At 35.7% G+C, this 22,778-nt stretch overlaps 1 protein-coding gene across 1 annotated transcript in view; it reads left to right on the top strand.

Moving 5' to 3' along the window:
* The window catches only part of ELL2 (elongation factor for RNA polymerase II 2), a 78,522-nt gene that overhangs the window by 17,660 nt on the left and 38,084 nt on the right, over positions 1-22,778 (top strand). The window contains exon 2 of the mRNA XM_069492170.1: positions 1,425-1,472. Coding sequence (XP_069348271.1) covers positions 1,425-1,472 — 48 coding nt within the window. The remainder of the gene's footprint in view (positions 1-1,424; positions 1,473-22,778) is intronic.

Here is a 22,778-nt window from a genome sequence, read left to right as displayed (position 1 = left end):
CAGGTTTCTGTGGGCATGCCTTCATTACTTCAGGGAGGATAAGTTTAGTTATGGAAAGTAGTTTGGGCGTAGAGTTTTCCCCTAAATCAAGTTAATTTATATTTTATATTTTCATAAAAGGCCATGAGTTAGAATGAAATATCACTAAAAATTGGTCATTAAAATTTCAAGCACTACCTTTTATTTTTCCTTTTTTTTAAAAACCCACTTCTTCTACACCAAGAATTGGATTTGTCACCCAGTAGTATTTGATTCTGCTAGTAATCCGAAAGTTAAATGATCTTATGGTGGTAGGACAATGATAACAGTATCCATTATAATGTCTTCTCCAAGAAGATGTCTGTTGATTCATTTTTATGAATAATAATATGATTAATGTTGCCACTTGATTTTATATTCAGGTAGTCTATCTTTGAAAGAAATACTTATCCTCTCCTTGTTTCTCTTTAGTTTATCATAATCCTGATTAGTATACTTTTACATCTGCAGAGAAGTTTTGAGAAGTTACTAGAAGTAATAGATGATGAGTCCTGGCTGAGAAAAGGGACATGAGAGTGCCTTTTTTATATTTGGGGTAGAGGTGAGACCAGAAAGCACCGTTTTTTGTTTTTATACATTGGATTTGAATATGAGAGGGTGAAGAATAGTTTACAGGCTGATGTTTTACTATTAAACATTATCCAAATTTGATTTCCTCATGGATTTCTGTTAGCAATTTGCAAAAGCTTTCGCATAGACAAACATACTGGTGACTTTGAATACAGGAAATCATGCCAGAGACTATAGCTGATATTTACAATTACAGCTTTTCTTCCAAATGTACAACTCTTATGATAAAATATTGAAATTATGAAGAAGACAAAGCTCATAATAAAACAGAAACATTTTCTGGAAATTTTGTTCTCCTGCTAAGAATCTTATGAGAAAATTGTCAACGTGCTTGAACCTCAACTAAAAACCAGTCTCTGGTAAAATGTGAGAAAATGGAAAGCCACAGTTCATTCTCAAATATCTTAATTTTATATTTCTAGCATCCTGTTAGGATTGAACAAAGTTCCTCCGATTCTCTCTTCCCTCTCCCCACCCCTAGTAAAAATATACCAGGAAACTAGGCACCAATATGCTTTTTTCAATGTAAAATTGAATTAGCATACTAATCATGTTTGCCAAATCATGTCAGTTACAAATATATGATTAACTACACTGCCAAAAAATACCTTTTGGTTGTGTAGTTCAGAGAAATGCAAATGGTGTGATATTGCTTTTCTCAGGCATCTTAATATAATGACATGCAAAAGTATATAATGGAAAGGGAGTTTCACACATTATGGCACTGCAAATACAAAGATTTAAAGTTTAAACATTTAGTTCTGTGTCACAGTAACCAAAGTTTACTTGTTTCTTTCTCTCATTTCTTTTAATAGAATTTAATTCCTTTTCGACCTTCAATTCAGTTCCAAGGACTCCAAGGGGTGAGTACTCTTATTAATTTAGCAAGAAAATCTAATATTCTTAGATGTTATTAAACTTTAAAAATTTGTTTTCACCTAAGCCTCTTAACACAGTCAGCCACTCATATTTTGTGAACTTTGTGACTGAAAATTTCTGACATCTTTGATCCAGATGCTTGAATTGTCTTCATTTAAAAAATAATTCAGATGTAGTTATTGATATTGAGAGTGTTTTTTTCCAAATCATGGATAATTGCATGTTTAAAACTTTTTATTGAATTATAGCATACATCATGGTATTATGTGAACATATTTTGTTTGCAACTAAACATTCATAAGGAATTACTGATTTCAGGCAAGTTATGATTGTGATTGATTTTACACAAACAAAACAAAAGTTTGCTGTCCGTACACTTAGTTTTTTTAATTGTATGTACTAGGAAATGAAATGTATAAATAGAAATAGTTTTTCTAGTGCACAGAAAAAACAAAGTATTCTGTGTCTATTTTATTGCTGCATTTAAAAGCATAATAAATAACTCCTAATAAAATAGACCTATGAATTTTGTGTTTATAATAGATGATAAACTTTACAGGAATAGTATCAGGTTTTTTTTAATTATTACTATTAATATTTAATATTAATTACATAGTAGACACAATCATTCTTTTTTGTTATTCTCAAATATGCATTTCTATATTTGTCCTTAGATACTGGCTATAGTATGAAAATTTGGAATATCTGTAAATGGATTTTAGGGCTATAAAGAAAATGCAGGCTGAGGGAGAAGGATTTTTTAAAATGAAGTAAATTTACCAAATATTCTTTTTTTTTTTTAATTTCAAAATATTGTGGGGATACAAATGTTTTTGGTCAACATGGTTCACTTTTGTAATGCTCAAGTCGGGGTTAAAAGTGTGCCCATCACCCAGATAGTGTTTTATTATTAGGTAGGTTTTCACACATCCCATCTCCCTCTTCCCCACTGCTTGATTTCCTTTGAGAGTTACTTCCCTCTATGCACATGTGTGCCCGTCAATTAGTTCCAATTGAATAGCGAGGACATGTGGTATTTGTTTTCTATTCTTTAGATACTTCACTTAGGAAAATGGTCTCCAGTTCTGTCCAAATTGTTGCAAAAGGCATTAAGTCATTCTTCTTTATGGCTGGGTAGTACTTCATGCTATACATATACCACATTTTGTTAATCCACTCATGAGTTGATGGGCATTTGGGTTGATTCCACATCTTTGCAATTGTGAATTGTGCTGCAATAAACATTGGAGTGCAGGTGTCTTCTTGATAAAATGGCTTCTTTTCCTTTGGGTAAATACCTAGTAGTGAGATTGCTGGATCAAATGGTATGTCGACTTTTAGTTCTTTGAGGAATCTCCAGACTGTTTTCCATAGGTGTTTTACTAATTTGCAGTCCCACCAAAAGTGTATAAGCATTCCTTTCTCTCTATATCCACACCAGCATCTATTGTTTTTGGACTTTTTAATAAAAGCCATTCTGACTGGGATAAGGTAATATCTCATTGTGGTTTTGATTTGCATTTCCCTGATGATTAGTGACATTGAGCATTTTTTCCATATGTTTATTGGCCATTTGTCTATCTTCTTTTGAGAAGCTTCTGTTCATGTCTTTTGCCCACTTTTTAATGGGTCGTTTGATTTTTTCCCTTGGTGATTTGCTTGAGTTCTTTGTAGATTCTGGTTATTAGTCCTTTATTGGATGTATAGCTTGTCAATATTTTCTCCCATCCTGTACATCTCCTGTTTGCTCTGTTGATTATTTCCTTGTCTGTGCAGAAGCTTTTTAATTTAATCAAGGCCCATTTATTTTTGTTGTTGCTGTGGTTGTCACTGGGGTCTTCTTCATAAATTGTTTGCCTAGGCCAATATCCAGAAGAGTTTTTCCAACATTTTCTTCTAGAATTCTTATGGTTTTATGCCTTACATTTAAGTCCTTTATCCATCTTGAATTAATTGTTGTGAGTGGTGAGAGAGAGGGATCCTGTTACATTTTTCTGAATGTGGCTATCCAATTTTCCCAGCACCATTTATTGAATAAGGATTCTTTTCCCCAGTGTATATTGTTGTTTGTTTTGTCAAAGATCAGTTGGTTGTATGTGGATGGTTTTTATATTTGGGTTTTCTGTTCTGTTCCATTGGTCTATGTCTTTGTTTTTATTCCAGTACCATGCTGTTCTGGTTACTAAAGCCTTGCAGTGTAGTTTGAAGTCTGGTAAGGTGATGCCTCCCAATTTGTTCCTTTTGCCTAAGATTGCTTTGGCTATTGGGGCTTTTTTCTGATTCCACGCAAAGCGTGTCATTATTTTTTCTGTTACTAGATCTGTGAAATACAGTGTTGGAATTTTGAAGGGGATTGCATTGAATCTGTAAATCACTTTGGGTAGTATGGACATTTAAACAATGTTGATTCTACTGATTCATGAGCATGATATGTTTTTCCACTTCTTTGTATCATTGGCAATTTCTTTCCTCAGTGTTTCATAGTTCTTTTTGTAGAGATTCTTTGGTAGAGATTTTCACTTCCTTCGTTAAGCATGTTCCTTGGTATTTTATTTCCTTTGTAGCAATTGTGAATTGTATTAAGTCTTTGATTTGTCTCTCAGCTTGACTGTTTTGGTGTACAGGAATGCTACTGATTTATGTACATTGATTTTATAAACTGAAACCTTGCTGAATTTATTTATCAATTCCAGGAGTCTCTTGGTGGAATCTGTTTATAAAATCATATAGTCTGCAAAAAGCCATAGTTTGACCTCCTCTTTCCTGATTTGGATAGCCTTAATTTCTTTGTCATTCCTAATTGCTCTAACTAGGACTTCCAGCACTGTGTTGAATAGAAGTGGTGAGAGTGGGCATCCTTGTCTTGTTACAGTCCTTAGTGGGAATGCTTTTAGTGGGAATGCTTTCAGTTTTTCCACCAAATAGTCTTAAAGCACCAAATTACATATTTATATCATAATCGACTTGTTATGCTTATTTTAAATATGTTTTTAATATTATACTTAATTTCTTTTAAATTTTAAAATGCATTAATTCTTAGCATTTATTCTTTTTTTTTTTTTTTTTTTTGAGACAGAGTCTCACTTTGTTACCCAGGCTAGAGTGAGTGCCGTGGCGTCAGCCTAGCTCACAGCAACCTCAAACTCCTGAGCTCAAGGGATCCTCCTGTCTCAGCCTCCCGAGTAGTTGGGACTACAGGCATGCACCACCATGCCCGGCTAATTTTTTTGATATATATATTTTTAGCTGTCCATATGATTTCTTTCTATTTTTAGTAGAGATGGGGTCTCGCTCTTGCTCAGGCTGGTCTCGAACTCCTGAGCTCAAACGATCTGCCCACCTTGGCCTCCCAGAGTGCTAGGATTACAGGCGTGAGCCACCGCGCCCGGCCAGCATTTATTCTTATATAAAAGTTTTTATTTTTAATTATGGGTACATAATAGTTGCATATATTTATATGATACATGTGATATTTTGATACAGGCATACAATGTCTAATAATCACACATTTAGAATTATATTCCTAATTATTGTAAATCTGCATGCTTGTGAATTTTTGTTTAGTTTTGTGACAATGCAAAAATGTCAATGTAAATAAATACAATCTTTCTAAACTTTATAACTTGAAAACTTTTCAAGAGTCAGATTAATTACATCATTCAGCATGCACTAAGAGCACTTCTAAATCTGTTGTGTAATGCTAACTTGAAGATGTTTGTGTGGCTGTCAGAGCTTTGCTTCTACATGACAACTTTACAATGAAGTCTTTTTATCCCTCCTCAGTAACTGAGTGTTCATGAATGGTATCCTAATTAGACTAAGTGTTCTTCTGAATTTTGTTGTATAGCTTTTGAGGTAGATATTAGCACATGCTGATTCTCTATTTGAGGAGTTAGTTCAGTTGTTTATTTAAGGCTTCTTGAGTTTTCCTGCCAACTTTAATGGCATCAGTAATATCCAAAGGGATGTTCCAGAGGCAAAGCTGAGTCCATGAGCCCAGAAAAGCACCATGGATTTTCACCACAGTGTTATCTGGGGGGAGAAGGCTGGGAAAGAGAGAGTAAGGTTTGAGCTGTTTCTCTCTCACTAGGAGATAGAGGGTTATCATCTAGTTCTTAGCTCCTGCTTCTCTTAATTCTATCTCCCATTTGGGACATCTGAAGTCAGGGAAATGCAAGTAAAGGACATTTTCTTAGGAGGCACCAAGTTAGACTGAAAGACTAAATGATGGAGAACTAATATGTGCAGGCTTCTCAGCTCTCCATTCTGACCCTTGCAGCTTTTAGCAAGTATGGTTTTCTCAAGTATACCAGTTGCCACCAGGCCCTAGGCATCTGCGAAGCAGGCAGTCTGTATTTGAGACCTTGGACTGCCTTTTCTGAATTCTACCTACCTCCTTTACAGGTTCCTGTCCCCATGTGTCAACCTCCCACAGTTCATCTTTGCTTGGTCTACTTTCTCTTACTCTATTCCTTGCCATAATAAAGCTCACTGATAAGTAATTTAGATATAAATAACTGATAGGTTTAAATCTTACTGAGTGTTTGAATTTTAACAGAGAAGCTTTTTAACCCACATGAATGGTGACTGAATTTGGTAGAGTAGCTGGGGGATGGAGGTGATGCAGACTGAGAACTATGGGATGCTTGGCCCTACCTTGCTTATTCCCAGTCTGTCTCCTTAACCCCCTACCCTTTTTATTATTCTAACTGGGAACAAAATGTATGGACTCAGCATTGTTTCAGAGCCTGCAGCTGCATTCCATCCACCCCTCCCCCCTTGTCTTTGCAGAGCTCTCCCCAGCCCTTTGGGACTTAGTAAAAACAAAGAGTCATTACAGGGGAGAGAGTGGGTTGGCACAGCCCACAGGGAATATGCAGAGCCACAAATGTGAGGGTCTTCTCTACAGTGCCCCTCTGTTTTTCTCATGATAATTTAACATTGCCTGTGCTGATTGCTTTAAAAACTCTCTGAAGGAGTGTGCTTACAGAATTTTCCTACGTGGAATATATTTAGGGCTTAAAATTGAAAGGTTTAAATTTAGATTTCCCACAAAAAAGTTTTTTCCTTAATGAGAAATTTTGCCTTTTTACATCAAATGTGATTGAAAATGTACCTTAACTATCACGGTAGTGTCATACATAGGCATATTTGAAGTGTAACTGAAGTATTGTTAAAACATCATTTTAAAAATGAAAATATACTGTTAAATTTTTTCCTGCTTCCCTGATGAGTCTCATGCTAAGTACTGCATGGTTATGCTATTCCTTGTTACTAATTATAAGATTGTTTTTTCCCTCAGTAATGTCTTGAGGAGGCTAGAATTTGGGTCTTGGCAGGTTAGCTTTTAAGCATATTTACTTTTGTGCCTGAACATGTTCTCTTAGGTTGAAGTTTTCTTCTAAATGAGTATAGACTGAAACATTAAAGTATAGCAGTATGCTGTTAAAGAGCAAAAATTCTGAGAATCATTGATTACCTGGATTTTTTTTTCATCACAGTTGGGCAGCAGCTTTTATAGCATAAAAAATATAAATTGTGTCTTTCATAGTTCATTCCACCCTTTTCCCTTAGTGGTAAAAGGTGCTCAGGAAATTGGGTGATCATTGAAGGCATTTTTCTGGGTTCAGAAAGATGAGGAAATATCTATGGGGGCAGCTGATTTGGATTTCTAAACTCATGAGTATCAGGAGCTGAATAAATCATCCCAAATGCTTTGTTGATTCTGAAGACTGTGAATCTCACAATGCTAATCTGTACTTAGTATACTCATAACTAAAGTTTTACTAGGATTATAAATATCTGTAGACCAGCATACTTGAAGAAAAAAGGTAGCTGGTTAAGATCCATATGGGCTGTGGTATTGTTATAACATTCATAGGGTAGGTATGTTGGTATAATGCACCCCAATTTCCAAAAGCTACATCTGTATTGTCAAATAAGCTTTATAAAAATTGGGATAGATAGTTCTGTGTCTTTATTTTAACCAGACACTGAAAATGTGGCAGGTGATAAATTTCCAAAGACGTGTGTTCTAGTGGATTTTTAAAAACTAACCTGTATTTTTATGCTTGTTGAAAGTTTCTTGTCTAAAGGCACACAGTTGATAGAGGTGGAGCTGTAACTACAGCCTTGCTTGATCTTTACACCACTAGGGAAAAGTTCTTGCCACCATACTGTACAGCTTTAAAAGAAGAGGTGCTGGAAGCAAGTTAATTCATTATTTTCATGTAATGGCAGTTGTTACTGATGCAGTTATCAACTAACATAATTATTCTAAACAGTAAACTATGAACAGGTGCCACCAATGAATGTTAGTTTATTGTTCTGCTTGTTGGTTATGCATTGCACAAACATTCTTTCGGTCCTTACTGGTGCCAAGTACTTTGTTGAGTACTTAGTGTAAAAAGATGCAGGGGTGGGTAAGACATGGGCTTCACCCTCAGAGAAGTCAGAGTCTGACAAACACATACAGGCTAATACTCAGGAAAGAATTAATAATGCAGGATTTGTCTAGAACCCTGCACTTAGAACTACTGTGAAACAGGGGACTACCAGGAATAAGGCTTATATGTGTATTTCTGATTGGTATGAATCAGCCTTTTAAACAAAGGTTTTAGTAGATGTAAAATGTTGGCAATAGGTATGCAAAGTTCCAGAAAGCTTGTTAAGAACTGTGTGTATATGCATGCACATGCACACACAAAGGTATGTATCTGGTATATTATAATTGAGATAAAATCTGAAATAGCAAGGTTTCAACAGTAAACAACGGCCGCATCTGCTGGCATATGGTGGCCTTACAGAGTGTACTTGCCTGTGGCCTCAGGGACTCATGTCCAGGGAATGATTACCCCAGGGCAGTGAGAAATAATGTTACCTTTGTCACAGTATATGAGATTCTAGACCCCAGCATTAACTCAGTATTTGTTATGAAAATGTGTGTTCTAAAATTCATTCTAACTTAATTGCTTACTTTCAGACTCAGCAATTCTAGAGGATTGTGAAAATAGAAGTTAGTTTTACATATATGATTTTTAGAAATTATTTTTAAGAAGAAGACTAAAAATAGAAAATGTTTTCTGTAAGTACCATGCAGTGTCTCCTGTGTAACACTGAGTCACACATACTTTTCCAAGAATGAACAAGGAATAGCCAGCCAAACAAGTTCTAAAGGTATGCCTTCCAAAAAGGCACAGTGACCTTCTGAAGATTAAATCGGCATTTAACTGGTAACTTTAAAGGCTTGAATAGTGCTATAAAACTCTTGCAGTAGAGTCATTAACTCTAAAAAACAGAGGGTTGGATTTTTCTTTTCTTTTTTTTAAAAGTCTCCGTATTTAGCAAAGCATTCAGAGGTACTTTGTTAATTATTTTACTTTGTGGGGGCTGGGGAGAAAGAAGATTGGGTTTGAAAAACAAAATTATACAGTATTTGAAATTAGTAGGCAATTTCAACCCTCCTGAATATGTTTCCCGCAGACTGCCCTTCCCTACCCTACTTGGTACCTGGGAAGCAAAGATAACTATCGGCTTGAAACAAGCAGCAAAGATAAAAATAAATCCCCAACACTACCATTCCTTCTTAGATGATATATGCCTTCCCCCTGACTTCTTTCCCCTGCCGTTTTTGGTTTGGCTAGCCCACTGGTTTTGCCAAGGGTTGTGTTTAGTCAGTCTGCTCAGAAGGTTGCTGACTAACAACTACCTTTATACTGAAGCTCTGAATGTAATTCATACTAGAAGGATGTTAAAATTATATCCTTTTGTAATGGCAGTTCTGTTTTAATTTTTAAAATATTGTAGTAGTTGACAAAATGTAGATAGCATTTATTTTAATATTTACCTTGCAATATTAATACAACTCTTTAGCCACATGTTAATTTACTAAGGTATTAATAAAATAATAAATTACATAATTTTTTTAAAAAATTCAACATACATATACACACACATACATACACGTTTTTTAAAATCTTATTTTAGCTGGGGAATGAGCTGCCCCTAGAAACTAATATTATCTCAGATAATAATTAAATCATAGTTTAAAGCTATTGTAAATTGACCAAAGAGGACCTGGCCTGACTCCTGCCCTTGAAGAGCTTAGAATAGTGAAGGGTGGGAGGGAAGTTTTGACTGATGTGGTAGCTGAGGAAACTGTCTCAAAGTACTTGCTGACCACAGCCCTACAAAGGTCCCAGTATGAGCGATAGCAAGGCAAGCCTCCTAAAACATGAGCACAAATAGGGGTGCTCATCCTGCTTCTCTAGACTGCTGTGTCCTTCACCAAACTGCTCTGTCCTTCAAGCTGCATCACTTTGGAATGCCGCGACTGGAACTATAATTGAAATCTGAAGCTGCCACAAATACCATAAATTGTATTCTTAGCAGTGAGTTAAGCTTACTGTCTTCATTTAGCAAGCATTTATGAATACACATTATGTACCCACCAGGGTAGACTCTGTAGACAAAGGTAAATATGACCTTGAACCAGCTTTAATTCCAAACTGGCTTTATCTGTTTGTCAATAAAATCTGCCACCGATGGCTTTGCTATTTTGTTTCCCACCAAAAACTGAAACTTGTGAAATTGAGTAATCTATATTGCAGATAATATCACTTTAATAGCACTCACTTATTTAAGCTTGGAAAATAATAATCTTTTACCATTCTATGAGACTTTGTGGTCCTTATAACTAAACCATGCATTAAATTTTAACCATGAGCATTATTTAAATATCTACTGACCTCTTACTATGTGCAAGGCTCTGTCCTAGCACATAAAATGAGCTTATTAGAACTTTATGAAAAGAAAAGTCACAATTTAAAGCAGGAAAAAACAAAAACCTTAGCAGAATATGTCTAAGCCCCAGATCTTATTTCAAACTATTTAATACAATGAAGAAATCTTTTTTATCGATTCCAAGGTATGTGTGTGTGTTTTCTTTTTAACATTAAAGGTCTTTGAATTTGTAATGCATCTCACTATCAATGGCATCTTGGTATTGTATCATAGTTTCTCAGTATTTTATGTTATATAGTGGTACATAAAATCATGAATTATCTCACAGTTGCTGACATCTTAGATTGCCGTGGACTATAGCAATACAGTGGAAATATTTAGAGAATTCCTATTTGCTTTAATAAGATCTTACCTAAATAGAATCTTTTCAGAAGTTTTTTTTCCTGACCCAACCCTCCATTTTTAGAGTTAATGACTCATTATTATTATTATTAGCTCGATACTTTAGATAATCTGGAGAATTTACAGGGAAGGTATATTTTTATAACCATTCTTGAATTGTAATTTAAATAGGAAGAGACAAGATTATGAAATAAAAATGTTTTCAACTTTTTCTTTGGGCCAAAAATATTTACTTAAACTTTGCAAACAAATTTAGAAGAAAGGAGTTTTACTGACTTAAGGACTTAAAAAGCCCATAAGCATGCTTTGAGGAGACCAATGAATTTGCCTTTATCAGGCCAACAATTTTCAAATCCCTCTAATTAAAGTTTTATAATTTATACAATATTTAGCATAAAATGCACAATTATCCTGTTATTTTGTTTATAGATTCCAATTATTTTTCAATAATTACAGCTAAAATTTACTATTACATGCTAAGAACCCTATATTAAACACTTTACATATGTTTTTCTCATTTAATCCCCACAGCAATACTATGAAGCAGTCCCGTTTTGCTGATATGTAAACTATGGCTCCAAGGTTAAATTATTTACTGAAGCTTATGCAAATAGTGAGTGAAGGAGCCTGCACTCAAATCTAGCCATCTGATTCCAGAATCTGCTGTCATCACTACATGGAATCCACTTCCCTGTAATAAATGTTCAATATTGTTTTTACTCATTCTCACAGAAACATTTATTGAGCACCTCCCCAACTAGCAAGAGTAGGAGAGAGAGTTAGGAATTCCTCAGAAGAAGTAATGTTTGAGCTAAGGTTTGAAGGATTACCAGGAGTTGGCTAATCAGAGAAGGGTGAAAATGCTTTTCAGGGCTGTGGTGCAGTATAAGCAAAGTGGTAAACAAGTGTGGCAGTGTTTGTACCTTCCTAAGGAGTTAGAGTTTCACCTTGGAGAGCAGTGCTTCTTACTTTGAAATCTCCCTGGAGGTCGATGATGAGGTTTGGGAACCTGGACTTTTAAGAATTTCCCTCCAGATTTTCTTATAATAACTCAATTCACTATCATAAGAAAGTGGTAAGAAAAAAAATATATGTATATATTACACATAGGCATGTATACATTCTCTTCCCAGAAGGTTAGCAACTTTCATCAATATCTGAGTAAGACCTCTGACCCCTCTAATGGGAGAAAGCTACTTCAGTAGATGCATGGCTTTCAAAGGCATTTATGGGCACTTCACAATAAGACAAAGCCATTTACATTTTGAGGCTTTACACATATAGGTGTGGACATTCACACAGCTGAAACAAAAATTCCACAATACAATATTTACCCTTCATCAATTTACTCTGATATTTCCTATTCTCTTTCATTTAAAAAGAATCCTGTTCACAATCCATTAAATAAATGTTGTGAGTGTCCAATGGGGCATAATCTATGGCTTAAAAAAATACTGTAGGAGATTATCATCTATTTAAAAAATTTTAGCCAGGGAGTCAGGTGATCAGATTTGCATTTTAACATGCTTCGCCAGTAGCTGTTTTGACTTAATCCTTCCCTATAAATGGGAAGAATGGAGAGGGAAGAGTAAAAGATGGCTCTGTGTTTACTACTTGATCATTTGGTTGGATGGTGAGGCCATTATTCAAATCTGAGACAGGTAAAAGAGCAGGTTGAGGCAGGAGTCATGGGGCGTGTTTGGTTTACAACATGCTGTACGTGAGGTGTTCACGTTAACACTCCAAGCCTCATTCTGTCAAGATAGAGCTGTCCAGGAGGCATTAGCATTGGGTATTTGAAACAAAAGGATTTTCAAGAAACAACTCCAAAGGACATTCCATTGGGTCTAATTATGTCTGGAAGTCCAGTAGTGAGAAGAAAGAAAAGGTAGATGTACAGATGGAATTCTGCTATGAAGTTATATATAAAGGGTTATTTTTTTTTTCAGCTATAAAGAATACTAGTTTATGGCCTTGCAAGGTGGCTCATGCCTGTAATCCTAGCACTCTGGGAGGCCAAGGCAGGAGGATTGCTTGAGCTCAGGAGTTGGAGACCAGCCTGAGTGAGAACGAGACCCCATCTCTACTAAAACTAGAAAAATTAGCCAGGGGTCATTGTATGTGCCTGTAGTCCCAGCTACTCTGAAGGCTGAGGCAGGAGGATCGCTTGAGCCCAGAAGTTTAAAGTTTCTGTGAGCTAAGCTGACTCCATTGCACTCTACCCAAGGCAACAGAATGAGACTATGTCTCAAAAAAAAAAAAAAAAAAAAAAAAAAAGAATACTACTTTACATATGAATGCTTAAATTATGAGTGCTGTTACTTACAATTACTAACATTTATGGAATTTGAAGCTCCTTTTGCAAATTTTGCTCACGTTAATTAAGAACAGTCGCAGACTAATAGAGATGAACTCTGGTATATTCATTCAGTGGAAGAGTATACAACAGTGAAAAGCAGTGACTTATATAACTATATAATATGGCAGTGAAAGTTCTAAGCAGGCAGAAGGCTATGTATGGTATGACACTGTTTTTATAAAGTTTAATAATGGGCAAAATCAAACAATATATTGTGTGGGTTTACATATGTGATAAAATTATTAAAAACCAAAAAAGGAATGATAATCATGAAAGTTAGCATAGTGGTTACCTCTGGTAGGGAAAGGCAGGCAGAGGGAAAAGGAAGAAAAGGAGAGGAGCAGATGGGTGGATATGTTTTTGCTGACGTTTTAGTTCTTAACTGGTGAGTTTACAGGTGCTCATTATGTTTTCAAGCTTCATAACTATCAAGCTATATTTTGTAGCAACAAATATTACATAAGTTAAAGTTTGTTCTCATTATCATTAACTTTAAAGATAATTTGTCATCTTCATGGGTTAAATGAGAAAAACCAGAACATGTTTCAATAGTTGCTAAAAAGGCATTTTTTATCTTTATTTCCTAATTGTTCTATAAACATAAAAGAAATTTTTGGAGGCACAAGTTTAAATATGACAAGAGTCGTGGAAAAAAGCTGAATAATAAAGGTTTAAAAACAGGTTGACAAGGAGAAAAGAGAAGTTATCTATTGCTAGACAGCAGCTATATATCTTGCTAGTCAACTACTTGATAGAGTTGCTTTGTCATCTATCGGTGGAGAAAGAAAGTTTTCTCCCTGTCTGTAATCTCTCTCCCCAGTGGAAAGAAGGTACAGCAGAGCTGCTGGTGTTATCAAGGGTGTGGGAAGAGAGGCCATTTTCCTTTCTGAGTTAACACTTGACATTTTGGAGCAGTGGTATTATGAAGAGTCCTGGGAAAAAGTCAAATCTAGAAAAGACAGATTAGGGGAATGAAAAGTAGCAGTTCATTGAATTTTAAAAGATGAGGTTCTTGGGGGTTATGGTAATAAAACTTGGAATGCAATAGAGAACTGATTAAAGGAGAACTACATCAGGCCCACATCAGGAGAGGGTTGATACCTAAGCAGCCGTAGGAAAAGGGCAGTCTTTGATGATACTTAATAAGCTTAGAGTGTTTAATAATCACTCAGTAAGTTATGTTAGGAGCATTTTATTTTAGAGTGAGAATATAAGGCATAGCAATATTCATGAATGTACTGATACTCTACTAATCAACACTATTTTTTCTTAATCTAGTGCTTTTTAGTTTTCTCTTAGTCTAGTCATATTGATAATTCATTAGATTTAGTTTTCAGTTAGGGATGAAGGTATTTGAGGGTGTTCTATTTCCACTGAACCAGTAAGGTGATGCTGACTTATATTCCAACAGCTGTTTCAAACTTCTGTGTTTGATTGTAAAGGAAAACTTCCTGTTAGGGATGCTTGGTGTTTTGTTTTTGGTTTTTAAGGACGATAATATTCTGTTCCCTTCTTACAGAAGGTGAAGAATAGGATAATTATGAATTCAGGATTAATTTTGGATAAAAATCTTTCATTTCACAATTTCTGATTTGGCAAAAAAAATTTCTAACCTCTTTCAAAAACAGTTAAGGTGATTGAGTCATGAAGGGCAAATGTCATAATGATAATCTAACATCTAATTATTATTTTTTACGTAGCCTTTATTGTTTCTTTGAATGAAAAGCAAAGTGAATGAACACTTTAGAATTGTATAAAGTATACACAAGAGTGGAGATGAATAATAAGTGTCCCTAATTATGAAAAACAGTTAGTTTTGTTGGATTTCTCCTAGTCCTTTTGTTTTGCTTACACATACATTTTAAAAATTATAGTCTCAGTGTACTTACTGCTTTTTTACATTCTGTTTTTTTTTATTTAGCATATATCCTGAGCATTCTCCTGTTATTAAATAGTACTAAAGTTCCTTTTAGCTGCCTAACATTTCATTTTATGAATACACTATCATTTATTTATCCATTTTTTAGATATATATAAGATTTTTATATATATACATTTTTATAGATATACTTTTATATATATGGTTTCTTTTTTTTTCCTCTTCTTACCAAGTTGTGATTTGAATATATAGTTTCTATGTGACAGTAATGGTATGATGAACATCCTTGTGCATAAATCATTATATCTATTTCCTCAGGATAGATTTCTAGATATGGAGTTTACTAGAATAGAATACTTTTAAAAGTTTCAGTAACTGTTGCCAAATCACTCACCCCACGTCCACCCTCACCCCAAGAAAGCTACTGCTTCATATTTCCACAGCTGTTTGAAAGTGCCTGTCAAGAGATGTTGTCCCTGGCCAATATTGAAGACATGGGCTTTTTCAATTTCAAAATTATTTGATAATGTTTAAAGACTGACAGTGTGATTTGCTTGATAATATCTGGAATGGGTAAAATATGGCAATGTTTTAAGATATCATGGAGTATTATCTGGTGTTATTTACTCTCACCATCTGGTATTGCTAAAAGGAATGGTTTTGAGTTTTTCATTTCTTTATATTCATGTTTCTCCCAATATGGTGGGTAAAGTTTTTACTTTAGTAATTCATGGACTCCCTTTGATACAATTACTCTGTTTTTCCAACTATTTAAAATAATTATACTATATGTAACTTTTTATGCACTATATTTTGCTATTTTGACATTACTCTTTACCATTGTTTGGAGTCCTGCTAATTTAGTGCTTTTGAATTTACACCCTTATCTTTAGATGCCTGTCTTCTTTAAAAGAACATTACAAACTTCTAATGAAGCCTAGTGATATGGATCTGGTTTTTATGGGGCAATACAGTGAGTTACTGGAAAGGGGATAAAACGTTTTATTACTTCATATAGTTTCATTGTTTTAGAGGAACCTGTGGTGTGTGATTCTATCTCCCAGCAGAATTAAATAACTATCTAGAAGATAAGCAAAGGTTTTATGATATGAATTATTCAAATACAGGAATTGCCTTAACTGTCCATATGTAAACTATTGCCGTTTTTTTGCCAAACTGTTCTTTTCTCTATGTGAAGGCATAGGTTTTGTGGCTTTGCCAATAGCTCAGCCATACTATCCTTAGAAATCTTTTCAGTAATATGTTTTTTATACTTATAAGTCAATTTATCTAAGAGACTTGACAGGCTCTCTTTATTTATATCAGACATGCCAGGCCTCTTAGAAATCAGAACTGTAGTCTCTAATTTAGTTCTTGATGCACTGTGCATATCAATAGTTTTATATGTGTGAAACCAGAAATACTTTTACTTCCTTTATAGCCATGGTTCCCAACCGCGGGGCCACAGACCAGTACCAGTCCGTGGTCTGTTAGGAACCAGGCATCACAGCAGTGGGTGAGCGGCAGCTAGCAAGCAAAGCTTCACCTGTATTTACAGCCACTTCCCATCACTGGCATTACCGCCTGAGCTACGCCTCCTGCCAGATCAGCAGTGGCATTAGATTCTCATAGGAGCATGAACCCTACTGTAAACGATGCATGCCAGGGATCTAGGTTGTGCACTCCTTATGAGATTCTAATGCCTGATGATCTGAGGTGGAGCTGAGGCAGTGATACTAGTGCTGGGGAGCAGCTGCAAATACAGATCATCATTAGCAGAGAGGTTTCACTGCACAATAACCGTAATGCATTTGAATCATCCCGAAACCATCCCCCCCACCCCCAGTCCATGCTAAAAATTATCTTCCATGAAACCGGTCCCTGGTGCCATAAAGGTTGGGGACCACTGCTTTACAGGCTGAAAGGAAATTAACAAGTGAATTGGATTAATGAAAACTGAATAGAAATAAATTTTATGGAACCCTACCTTAGGAATGTATTTTCAGAGTAGATGTTTGGAAAGAGATCCATAAAAATTAAAATTATTCATTTTTAGGGCTACCAATAGCTTTGGTACAAATATTTTAAAGTTTTGTTTTTGGTTTTTTTTTGTATTTGTGAAGATTGAATGTTAAAAGTCACAAAGTTGTGGTTCTCATGAGAACCTTTAATTCTATTTTCTTTGTTTCTTTGTTGTGGTGTAGCTAGTATCTGGAGCTCTCTGGAGATCTAAAGACAGCATATTTTTTTATGGATAGGGCAGTTGGGAAGCAGTGTTTGCTACCGTTCTAGAAGAACAGGCCTCTCTAATTTTTCAGCCTTCCATAGACACCTATTGTGGCTGATTTGTAGTTGGACCTTATCTCTCTGTACTTTGAGTTTGGGACAGTTAGAAATATTGCTAGTCCTTTTCTTTGTTTGTTTGTTTGTTTATTTTCCCAGATAGCTTCTTTGGCTTCTATTTACAGCTAACACTTAAGCTTTGACCTAGAAGGCTTGTAGCCCCTTACTTTTGTAAATACCAAGGATTCAGAATGAGTATAGTCAACTTTTGATTACCCACAGGATGCTTGTTACCAGACCTTGACCATTTGAGAATTGCCTTAAAAATTAAACACATCATTATGCTAAGGAAGGCATGTATGTGCTTAATCAAATAGGTCAAATCAGAGCTGGTGATTAATCAAATCAGGTCAATATTAGGGAGCTCCCTAATATTGTCTTTGTATCACCAGAGCAAACATTTTTTTGGCACATACTATGTGCCAGGCATTGTACCAAGCAACTTAGGTGGGTTATCGCTAAACTTCACAATAGTCATATGAGGTAGGTAATTTTATTATCTACATTTTACAGATGAGGAAACCAGGGATTACTGAGGTTAAATTACTTGCCCAAGGTAATACAGATAGTAGATTCCAGAGCCAAAGGTGGAAACTGGGAAGTTTGCTCCAGAGCCTGTGATCTAGCACACTAGATAGGGTCTGTTGGGCTGCTCCCTTTTCATCTATATTTAAAGATAAGCTCTCATTTTCTTCTCACACCATTAAAGGAGATACTACTTAGTACTAGAAACACAAAGGGATCCAGTACTAAAGAAAGCATTTTAAAAAGGGGAAAGAAGACAGGACACCATTTCCTACCTTTGCTATCTTTCAAATAGTTGGCACTAATTCCCATCAAAAAGGGACACATAAAGGTGCATATTTTTGTGCACATACTTTTGTCATTTTCATTTAAGATATGACTACAATTTAATTTATAAAGTCATATTCCTTGAGTATTGTGTATCTTGTTGCTATTTCTCCTTCCTTAGTATAGACCGTGGTTTGGTCCTTTGGTCCCTGGGGGGGTTCTGTGATGTCACCACAGTGGCTGCCTTAGCAGCCCCAAGCTCTCATCATCCCTTTCCTAAACCAGAGAAGTTCTGACATTTATTTATCTTGGAAAAAAAAAACATTCCGTAGCTTTTCCAAAACTAAGCAATCAAAAAGGCTTGGAAGCAATTGATGTTAAAAAACAGCATTAAGAGCTGAATAGACATCCAAATCTATATAGAAATATTCTTCAGATTTAACTATTTTTTATTTTATTGAACTCACAAATTTCATGGTGACATTGATTGGATTAGGATGAAGCAATGTGTTTTGCAAAATCTAGGGCCTGGGCCACTCATCAAAACTTTGGTAATCTTGAGGACTGTCAAGTACCAGTCTTTCCACTAGATTTATTCCACTGCTGCTGACTGCCAGGTACAAATTTTAGGCCCACCCACATTTGCCAGCAGCTCCTCCTAGCATCATGCAAAAAGGACTCTCCTCAAGACTCCAGGGGAGTAGGAGAGAAGATTGGCAATGAATTGAAGTTGTCATTCATAGTTAAGATTTTTTTTTTTTTTTTTTTTTTGCCTTACAGAATTCAGGTTTGGGGGCTTTGTTTCTGAGAAATAAACCATTTTTTAAAACAAAATTCTACTTCCTACTTGACCAAGAGAATTATTAAATTTAGAATTAGCATGGTCTCCCTGAGTTCTTTAAAATGCAAATTGGTTTTAAAGAGGTTGGATCATATTTTCAAATGGAATTTTGTGAGGCCAGAGTATTCCATGAATATTTTAATAAAGATGAAGATACTCTTTAAAATGAAAAATGTATAATATAAACCTAAGTCCCACAAACCCAGGAAGCCACTTGGCCTAGGTTTTGGGGCTAAACATAGCACTAGAGAGGTCAGGGGCTTTCTCATGCTAATGTTTGTACCACACAGCCGGCAGCTGTTTGGGCTTTTCCCCCTCCCTCCTTTCATTTTGTTACTTATTTTTGCCTGCTCTAGGGAGCCCTGGCTCTCCAAAGACTCTTGGGTGATCTGTTTCAAATGCATTATAATTTTTTAGTATCCCTGGCATAAGGCACCTTCTGAGTGAATTTAATCTAGTTTCAAGTTTTTTCAGATAAATCCAATAAATGTTTTATTTAGTATCCACTCACTGTAGTTCCAGATAAATATAAAGTGAGCAAGACCACAGTACTTGCCTCCAAAGAACTCAGTCTGGTGGGAAAGAAAGACACATAAACAAGTACTTATGGTACAGTGTAGTGCAGGCAATAGAGGTGAACTCCTAGTGGTGAGGGGACTGTGGAGGCCAGGAAAAGGGGCTTCTAACCCATCCCACTGGGAAGCAAAGTCTCCCTGAGGGAAGAACTCCTGAGCTGAGTCTTAAAGATAAATTAGCATGTACTAAGATAAGAAGAGGGGACAAGAGCAGTGTGTTCTGGAACCCAGTGACACAGTATTGCTACTGGAACTTAAAATACAAGGTGGAGGGTGAGGCCCAGTTAAACTTGTTTAGCAACAAGAGTGCTGGTCTGTTGAGAAGGAACCTTATGTATCCTATTAAGGAGCTTAGACCTACTACTGATAAGTAGTAGGGAGTCATGAAAAACAAATGACCCTTGGTACTGACATGATCAGACTGGCATTTTATAAGAATAGTTTTGATAAAAACTGAATGATCAGAGAATGGGATTGAGAAGGGGACCAAAAGTGGAGGCTGAAAGTCAAGTTGTCCATGCAAGAGGTGATATTGAGCCAAAGCAGATCACAGATGAGATTATACATTTAAGAAATAATTTAGGAGGGAAAAGCCGGAGAGCTTAATGGATGTTGAGAGGTGGGGGGGGTAGTACAAGAGAGAGAAGAGTCAAGGTTGACTCCGCATTAACCTCAGCAACTTAATGAATGGTGGCTTATTAACGGAAAGATAGGCAATGTGGGAGAGTGGGAGGTTTGGGATATGATGATAATTTAGTTTATATGAGCCTCGATTCTATGGAGTATATTTAAATTTTGGGAAGGACTGGGTAATAAAATAAAAATAAAATATAGTTTTATAAGAATCGCTGAACTCAGTGGGAGGTTTTAGTTTTCGCCACCAAAGAGCTTGTGGCTTAGTCCAATTGTGACTACATTTTGAACAAACTACTTAAATTCTCTTGATAGCTCTCTCACTTTTCTTCCAAAAGCCACTTTTGCATTTGGCTCAATTTTGCATTCATTTTTAAACACAAGTTTTCTGTTCTCTCATGCTCCATAGTCTATATACCTCTTTCCTGATGCAGTAACTCTACTATCTGCTATTTCTATCTTTCCCTTTCAGTAACTGTCATCTCCTTTTGTTCCCTGGAAATACCCAGCCACCAACCAACTCATACACAGCCACCTGGTTTCTTCTAAATAATTTTTAGCCATGAAGCTGCAAAATGAATCATAACAAAACTCACTTTGAAACCCCTTTTTTGCTGGTGAAACCAACATTGGTCAGTCATACAGTATTTAAAAATAAGAAGTACACATAGCTGGTTAATGAACTCAGTTATATGAAGATGCTCATCATCACATCCAAGATAGTATATATACATATGTCTATATGTGTGTGTGTTGGACGCACACACATATTCAAACAATTCCACTCTTCTAGGCAACCCACCTTGGAGTCATCCTCAATTTCTCTGTTTCATTCATCATACTCAGTATGTTTAGGAATCCTGCTGCGTTTAGCTGCAAAATATAACCCCAGTCCATCCATTTCTTCCCATCGCCTAGTCCTACGCACCATCATCTCGCTCCTGCAGTTCTATACATATGTGCCACAATGGCAGGCATCATTGTCTGTTTTATTCACTAATATGTCACAAAAGTCTACACAGTGCCTGGTACAGTAGCACCTAGTTAATATTTGTGGAATAAATGAACTAAATGAATGAATCAATTAATCAGTGTCACTTTACCAGACACATCAACATTTAGAAGGCAGATTTCATATTAATAGAGAAGCCATATTAAGAGAGCCAAAAACTACCCAAGGTACTTTTTTCAGTTTCAGTTATATAGCAACTGAGTGTATAGGTGTATCTGATTTTTTAAAATTAGTACTTTACTTCTATATATGTTATTGCTTACTTGTAATTTCATTTAAAATTAGTTTTGAAATGTTGCCATCAATGATGTTTTCTTCAAAATGGTTATAAATTTAGAAGAATACATTAGAGATGAGAATGCAATTCTCAGGAATGATTTTTCTAATAAAACTATATCCTACAGAAGTAACAGTAAATAAGAAATCTCAGTATTGGGCTGCGCAACTCTTTAATCGAGAACTATTTAAGAAATTCTAATACTAGATCTAGAGGAGCTATATGAAGAATAGTGAGGAAAGCTATTCTACTTTACTTTTTTCCTTTCTTCCATCTTGCAAAAGAAGATGTATGCAGGGAAATAAATGGACTTACTTTGTCCTGAATTATTTATGTTAATTGCTATATGACCTGAATTTTCTTGATAACTGTCAATATTTCTCTTTGTGCTAGAAAAATTTGGCATTTTGTGCTACTCATACTCCTCAGTAAAATATCTATCATATGGAAAACTCAAATGTTTCTATTATGTGTTGGACCCTCTCTACCCCCTGTCAGTAGGAATATTTAGCTCTTACTGATTTCTCTAATACTTCAATTTTTCTGTTGCCAGGGAAGGGTACTCTTCCCTTCCTACTCCTCCACCCACTGGCATTGGTTTGCATATCTGGGCTGATCTGAGAGGCTTTTTTTTTTTTTTCCCATCCCTAAACCCATAATGTTGGGCCTAAAGTCATAACTGCAGCTCTAGTTTGAAAAAATAGTACTTGTGGTTTTCAGGTTGTGGTTCCTATTTTCTGTTCTGATTCTAGACTATTCTGCCCCTAAACTGTAGAACCTGAATAGCATGTGCAAATATATTTCTAGAGAATATATTTGCATGTATTTTATAGATTGTTAGGAAATCACAGAATCATCAAGAGTCTGGAAAGAATTTGAGAACGACAGAGAATTCTAATATTTAAATGCTTACAGCAAGTTTTATCCATATCTAAGCCAAGATACACTGCCTATATATAGTTAAATAATTGATATGTTAGTCAAGCAATATTAAGAGACAGGCTGGCCTCCTGGGATATTGGAGGGATGGAGGAGGTGTGTTCTGACATCATACAAATTGGAAAACTACTACTCAGTGTGAAAGGATCTCCACAAAGAAAGTCATTTTGTTTAACCTGGCATTTTCTAAATTTCTTTGAGGACAGAATCCCCTTTCTCCATAAGGAAACTTTTTGGCATGCTTTGGAAATGCTGGTGGAAAGAAAGCAACCAGTTCAGTTCTAGGCATGGCTCAGGCATTAATCAACATTTTCATTCATTCAACAAATATGTATTGAGTGACTACTTTGTGCCATGTACCCGTTCAAGGTGCTGGTGATATATTGAGGGAACACAACAGGCAAAAACCTCTGTCCTTACAGAGTCTATATTCTAGTGGAGGGAGAAAGGCCGTAAACATAGTATGTAAAATGTTACAAGGTAACTGATGTTTTAG

Source organism: Eulemur rufifrons, chromosome 17 (genome assembly GCF_041146395.1).
Source record: "Eulemur rufifrons isolate Redbay chromosome 17, OSU_ERuf_1, whole genome shotgun sequence".
In the NCBI taxonomy this organism is placed as follows: domain Eukaryota; kingdom Metazoa; phylum Chordata; class Mammalia; order Primates; family Lemuridae; genus Eulemur; species Eulemur rufifrons.
The sequence above is the reverse complement of the archived record's forward strand: the minus strand, read 5'-3'. Positions and strand labels throughout refer to the sequence as shown.